The sequence below is a fragment of the Lactuca serriola genome, chromosome 1 (assembly GCF_051521515.1).
Source record: "Lactuca serriola cultivar US96UC23 chromosome 1, Lser_US96UC23_V15, whole genome shotgun sequence".
In the NCBI taxonomy this organism is placed as follows: Eukaryota; Viridiplantae; Streptophyta; class Magnoliopsida; order Asterales; family Asteraceae; genus Lactuca; species Lactuca serriola.
Window position 1 is genome coordinate 5,927,725 of NC_136408.1, and position 7,548 is coordinate 5,935,272.

Consider the following 7,548-nt stretch of genomic DNA (forward strand, 5'->3'; position numbering starts at 1 on the left):
CGGGCGGTTAACGGTAGAATCGTTGGACACTGGAAATCGTGCCTAACAGATGCGGGTTTAAATGACGATCTTGCTAAGTTAAATGAAGAGCTATCTGATATTCGTCTAGTAAACGGTGGTGATAGGTGGAGTTGCATAATTGATTCAGATGGAAAGTACACAGTGTGAAATATGAGGGAAAAAAACGAATTTCTCTTACACCTTCTCCAACTCCTCCTAATCCTTAAATGGAGCAAGGAAGCACCAAAAAGAGTAAATTGCTTCATTTAGCGAGCTATGCAAAGCAGAATACCCTCTGTGGTAGCATTAGTTACACGTGGAATCAGTGTGAATTCATTAAGTTGTGGTGCATGTATCAATAGGGGGAAAATGCAAACCGCATCCTGATGCAATGTCCGTTTGCTTGCGTAGTAAAGGAGAAAGCGTTCCAATGGTGCGACTTACAACCCATATCTTTTAAATAGGTTAATGACTTACTGGTTTACATGGATTCTTGGGGCAATAGTCTCAAAAGGCGTAAGCATTTCTTCACCATATGCTATAGTGTATTATGGAATATATGGAAATACCGTAACGACTGGGTGTTCAGAGAGATGTTCACCAACCCCACAAGAGGAGTGGAGATCGTCAAATCTACAATGTTTTTTATGGATCAAGTGCAAGGAGATATCAATGTCGGCACATGGGATGATTGGCGGGTGTCTCTTTCTGAAAGTTTGTAATACCTTACCTCCTGTTTAGGCCTGGCAATGGATCGGGTTTTGACCCTGATCCGATCCAAACCCTTAAAAATTATATGGGTTTGGAGCATAGTTTTTGATTCGTTTACTCGTTAACGACCCGTACTCGCTAACCCTTTTATTAAGAGAGTCGGGTATGGATCATCACCGATCCGATCCGTTTATAACCCACCCCGTATAAATTTTAGAAATATACGTTTATGTTTTATCATGTCTAAAGTTTTATTTTAATTATAATCGAAAGTCCAAAGGAAAAAAACCAAATGTCAAACTATTTTTAAATAGGATTCGAGGAGTCAAATTCTAAATTGTCTATTAACAAGAATCATGGTATCATTTCATTAATATTCTATCAAGCAATCATTAATTTCATTTATAAATCGATAAAATCATTATCAATCGGAAGAAAGTTTGCAATTGTTATTCTCTATAACCGCATTCGACATTCAAAAATCAATCGGAAGTTACTACAATAGTGAATTTAATTCCAATCGAAAGTCCTCGAGTATGTAACGCGTTTTCTAAATAAACATTTTTGTTTGTTTAATTATTCAAAAAGCCTACGGGTTATGGGCAGGTTTGAATATTTGTTGATTCGGTGGATAAAGATACGAGTTTGATTATTCAAAACCCCGCGGGTTACGAATGAGGTTTAGATTGGATTTTGAAATTTGTTAAACGAAATTGTATCAAGGTCGATTCGCTCAAAACCCGCCTCATTTCCAGGTCTACTCATTTTTTGTTATTTCTTTCTTTTTACTTTTGTTAGACTGCGTCTTCTTGCTAGTTTCTGGCTAGTAGGTTGGTCGCTTTTTTAATAAATTTACTGTTTCCAAAAAAAAAAAATCTAATAAGGATGTCATTTTAGCCGATCCCAATAATATATGGTAGAATTCCTTTGGTAATTAATACTATCTAATCAACGGTTATTTTTCCAAAAGTATTATTGCTTTAATAATTACAAAGCGATTTTATTATTGTACGATGATGTTAACTGTTTTGTATTTGTGATTCCACAAAGCTTAACCTTTTACTTATTGTAATTCAAATACCATTATTATTTTGATTATAAGTTTAGTGCTTAATTTGTCGATTTATTTATGTTGTCTGTTTCTTGGCCAACTGGGGGTGTCTTCTTGCTTTTGAACCCATGATGATCTTCCTTTTTCTCTTAAAATCATATGATTTGATGCCTTTTACCCAAACCCGCTTTACTTTTATTACTTGCTTTGGTGGGTTTAATTTCTTGTTTATAAAACCCCCCAAAAATTGTATCTTTTTGGTTTTGGAAGATTGTCCTTCAGCATTCAGCAGTTCATGAACAGGTTGGCCTCTCTCTCTCTCTCTCTCTCTCTCTCTCTCTCTCTCTCTCTCTCTCTCTCTCTCTCTCTCTCTCTCTCTCTCTCTCTCTCGTCGTTTTCTTTTCTATCAATCAGTTTCTTGTGATATATAAGTCTGCTTTCGATGTAATCTATGTGTTTTTCGCATAAATATCTAAGGGTTTTGTGTGTGAAACTGTGTGTTTAATTTCTTGTTTTAAACTAAGTCTTCTGGCTTTATAAGCTGACTTTTTATTACTATGTGTGTATGTGATATGTTGAATTCAATATATGATGTGTTTTTTCTTAACGCAGTGGGCAGTTGTTGGTAGTATCATGAGTTGTGATGCAATGATTATTCTTCAAAATTGAAATCCTAATTTGTTTGCTAGACACCTTCGTATATGAATCAACTTTTTGACTTCTACAGTCACAAATAAGCAATCACTGATCTTCGAAACTAATAAAAAAACATATTTCTCTTGAAAAAAAATTGTTTGTTGATTTATTTTTATTTTAAAAAAAAAACTATAAAAAATAATCATTTTGTTAACTTTGAATTTGAGAAAAATAAATACTTGAACTTCAATAATCAAGAATGGAAATAGGAATAAAAAAGTGTTCATCTTCTGTTCCTGAAAGTCTATGTTCGACTTTGTTCATGTTAATTTTGAAGTTTATAAATATTGGTGTTTTGATCGAGTTGAGTATACTCAAGAATTGATGATTTTCTCATTCGTAATCTTAATTCCTATATATTTAGGGCTTTATTTACTGACGTAGAAAAATGGCATCCACATCCACGCAATTTGCTACTTCGAGAAGGATGGGCATATTCGAGCCACTTCACCATATCGGAATGTGGGACGACGACACGACTAATTTTGGATGCGATATTGTAACCCCAAACACCGCCTCCTCCTCTATGATCAACAGGCTACCCAACAAGGTGGACTTTATCTCTTTATGCTTAGCCTACAAGTTATATATATATATATATATATATATATATATATATATATATATATATATATATATATATATATATATATATATATATATATATATATATACATATATATATATATATATATATATATATATATATATATATATATATATATATATATATATATATATATATATATATATATATATATATGGATGAAATGTGTGTTTGGGAAAAACTCTTTATTAAACAAAACATTTTCATGGAATAAGACAACTTATATGTTATTGTACATATATATGTCTATACCATTATTTAAGGTACTAGATCTACATAAATAATGTTTAAAAAGAAGATTCCAATTTGAACACATCTGGCTTATTAGATAAACATATGTGTCGTTTGGATGTTAATTTGGAAGAACTCTGTTTTAATTAATAATTAATACTGTTCAGTGAATGAATCATAATATTAGTAATTAAACTCCCCAAGTGGTTTATGTTAGCTTGCAAAAAGTTATGGATAACTTCAAAATCTTTTTAACTTTGGTCCATTAAATATTAAATATTTGTTTTCCCTTTTTAACTTTTTTTTTTTTTACATATTAACTTTAACATTTCTTTTATTTGAATAATTAACCCACCCTCCACTATACCCCTCCCCCCCAACACACACTCTAAGCATGCCGATAAATCCTTTGACTCTTTACCAACATTGTAAAATTAATAGGGTAAAAGAGTCTTTTTCAAGTTTTCCAAAACCAAAATTACAAAAGTGCATATTTTGGATCGCTGATTTTGCAGTTTACTCTAGTATTTGTATACAAATATAAGGACCATGTTATACCATATACATCTCCATTCTAACATATATAGTTTCGATACTTTTAGACGGATTACATTTCGCAGGAGTCCATAGGACCTTCATCCGATAATGAAGCAGCCAAAAACATGTCTGATAAGGTGATACATTCCTTCATTTTCTCCTCTTGTTATTGTTATATCTGTGTGTGTACATAAGCTATATATATATATATATATATATATATATATATATATATACACTTACGATCTAACTACGTACAGTTGCAAAGAAGGCTAGCGCAAAACCGTGAAGCTGCACGTAAAAGCCGTTTGAGGAAAAAGGTTAATTTGTCCATGACATTCACTTTGAGTGTGATGATACATTAATTTGGATCTTCCACTTGTATTTTTTGTTCTTGGAAACGCAAATTTTTATTAGAAACTATCGTGGAGTTAGCCAAATATTCATATATAGTTTCTACATTGTCTCCATAGGCCTACGTTCAACAATTGGAAACTGGTCGTTTAAAGTTGGCACAGTTGGAGCAGGAGCTCGAGAGAGCTCGACAGCAGGTGAACCAAAATTTCACATCAAAAGGCTTTCGCTTCTTTATAATCTTTTGGTCATCAACTCTAACTCTTGGTGGTTGTTTCATTGATTGCAGCGTGTGTACGGTGGTTTACTGAATACAAGCAATGGTCTGTTACCTAATAATGTCAATCCAGGTACATGACTTAATTATGTTGTACATGAGTACGTGCAATCCATTAATATATATAATGGATCGTCTATTAAATTAATTAATCCAAGTAAAATTATAAGGTTTTATATAATTAATCTGGCCGGACTAGTAATTAATTGTAATTGGTATGTAGGTATCGCTGCATTTGAGATGGCATATGATTTGTGGGTTGCCGAGCAACAAAAAAAGGACAATGAACTTAAAGACGTGTTGCAAAGTCATGTAAGCGAATTAGAGCTTCGTATATTCGTAGACAGTGGCTTGAACCACTACTATGAGCTTTTCCAATTGAAAGCTAATGCTGCAAAAGCTGATGTGTTTTATACGATGAATGGGTTGTGGAGAACGCCCCTCGAAAGGTTCTTTCAGTGGCTTGGAGGTCCACGACCATCAGAGCTCCTATACGTAAGACCTTGTTAATTAATTACTCGTTTCTACCCAAAAAAAATCACAATTCACTTTTGAATTGGACGTATATATATAGAGGTCCAAAAATACCCTTTTGTAGCTTATATTATAGCATGGAAAATAATATACAGCTAGCGATTATTAATTATGACACATTGTTTTTTGTTCTTTTGTCATGTATGGGTATGTAGATACTAATGCCACAACTTGAGCCTTTATCGAATGCTCAACTGATGAGCGTCTCGACTCTGAAACACTCTTGTAAACAAGCCGAGGATGCATTGAGTCTAGGAATGGAAAAGCTTCAACAGAACCTTGCTCAGGGTATCACTATCGACATAACTGGAGTTGGAAGTTACAATGCACAAATGACTTTAGCAATGGAGAGGCTTGAAGGAATCGAGAATTTCTTGAACCAGGTAATTAATTAAATAATGCTACCTTAATTGGACGTTACATTCAACTCATATGAGACTTTTAAAGTCATCAAATACTAAAAGTAGTTACAACTTTTAATTTGTGCTCCGCTCACAATGAAAGCAATCGCATGCATGCAGGCGGATCACCTACGTCAACAAGTGTTGCAACAAATGTCTCGAATCTTAACCGCACATCAAGCTGCAAGAGGGTTGCTCGCATTAGGGGAGTACTTTCAACGTCTCCGTGCATTAAATTCCCTTTGGTCAGCCCGTTTTCGTGAGCCCACCAGCTAAAAGTACTAGAATCACTTCATTTAATTTGGTGAACCAGTCTTCGTGAGACTTTGAGCTACAACAAACCTCACTATCGCCACCAAGTCATCGAAGAAGCTTTGAGCTAGCTTTGAGATTGCCTTTCACAAAGGTTTCCGATATTACAAGTATATATGATTTATGTGATCGGATACAATACTCATTTTACCGATTTATATTGTCCAAAAGCATATATGTTTTTATGGTTGCTTGAGAATGTAGATATAAAACATGATGTTGTGCATATATGCAAGAGGCTGAGTTTTCCTAGGTTGTTTTGGATTTCTAAGTCTAATATTATGATATTGTCCACATCATATTTTCGAATTTAAAAAGGGTTGCATGCATTCTAGAACTCTTGAAAGCATAAAATTTACTCTTATGCTATTAAAACATATTTAATTTTGAAGCATATATAAAAAATATTCAAAACAAATTAAATTGTTTAAAACTATACAAGGTTAATTATCACAATCAATATAAAGACACATTTATCAAATAAGTCTCTAACTTTTTTAGGGGTGAACATATAAAACCGAAAGATCGAACAGTAGCCAATTTAATCGAACCATTACTAAAAATGATGGTTTGGTTTCTGATTTCTATTAACCAAATACAAATGGTTCAGTTTTGGTTTTATTTTAAAATTGCCCCATAAAAAACCGAACCAAACCATTATATTTAATAAATATATAAAACATGTAAAAATACCACCAAATGTGTTACTCCCTCCGTCCCAAATTGATAGTCCATTTTTGACTTTTAAAGTTTTTTTTCTTCAATTTTGACCGTAAATATTTTTATTTGTGTTATATATTACTTGATAAAACATATAACAATGAAAAACATTTAAAATACAATCCATTCATATATTTTCCATCAAGTATTATCTATCAAAAAATAAAAATATTTAAGGTCAAATTGAAGAAAAAAGATTTCAAAAGTCAAAACTTTGACTATCAAATCCGCACAGAGGTAGTATATAATAACTAACTAGCGGAAGCCCTGGTGCGCCATTGGTGCGGGTTTGAGTGGATCTGGATGAACTTTGTTACGAAAGGATTGATATATGTACATTATTGAAGGACAACAATGGAGAAATATGTGATTTAGGGCATGCTATCAACATCCCTTTTATATCTAGATTTCATATCTATACTTCATTCGCATATCTAAATTTCGACAACTCTTCTTTCTTCTCTGATGGTGATAAAAAGTTGTTGCAAAAGCTGAGAAAGAAGATAGGACACAAATCTAGGGTTTCGATTCTACATCCCAGTCCCTCTGGATTTTGCATCGATATAGGGATTTCATGACTGATTTTAGGTTTTGAGACTTCATCTCGAAAATCAGTGTTGATTAGAGGCTTTAGATTAGGGTTTGCTGTTGATTATAGGTACTAGATTCTGGTTCTAGCATCAAATTTGGGTTTGACTTTTAAATTTTGGTTATAGTATCAAATTTGGTGTTGACAGGTGGTGGTTGGTGAAGGTGTCTACGGTGAAAAGAGATGGTTGTCGATGATTATTAGGTGATAGTTGCCCGAATTGAGAAAGAAGATAGGGAATAAAGAGAAGATGAGAGAGATATAGAGAGAGATGAAAATGATGTAAGTTTTTAATATTTATAATTAATCTAATTTAATTGATAAGTTACAAATAAATAAAAAATATAAAAAATGGCAATATAGTCTTTTAAAAAGAAACGAGGGACTAAAATGATAAATTTAAAAGAAGCGAGGGACTAAACATGTTTTTGGGGCATTTAAACGGAAACCACTAACGGCTAACGGCGATAGAGACTAACCATGCAAGGAAATGGAAACACAGGGACAATCCGAGTTAATTTTGAAAAA

The 7,548-nt window shown here is 33.0% G+C and overlaps 1 protein-coding gene across 1 annotated transcript; it reads left to right on the plus strand.

The window, feature by feature from the left end:
* Window positions 1-1,867: 1,867 nt before the first annotated feature.
* Window positions 1,868-5,963, plus strand: LOC145089210 (transcription factor TGA4-like). The gene is made up of 9 exons (XM_079027693.1): window positions 1,868-2,065; window positions 2,823-3,008; window positions 3,899-3,970; window positions 4,094-4,153; window positions 4,307-4,384; window positions 4,477-4,537; window positions 4,688-4,959; window positions 5,154-5,381; window positions 5,520-5,963. Exons 2-9 carry the CDS (start codon window positions 2,847-2,849, stop codon window positions 5,673-5,675), a joined length of 1,089 nt encoding a protein of 362 aa, XP_078883819.1. The 5' UTR covers window positions 1,868-2,065; window positions 2,823-2,846; the 3' UTR covers window positions 5,676-5,963.
* Window positions 5,964-7,548: the final 1,585 nt, after the last annotated feature.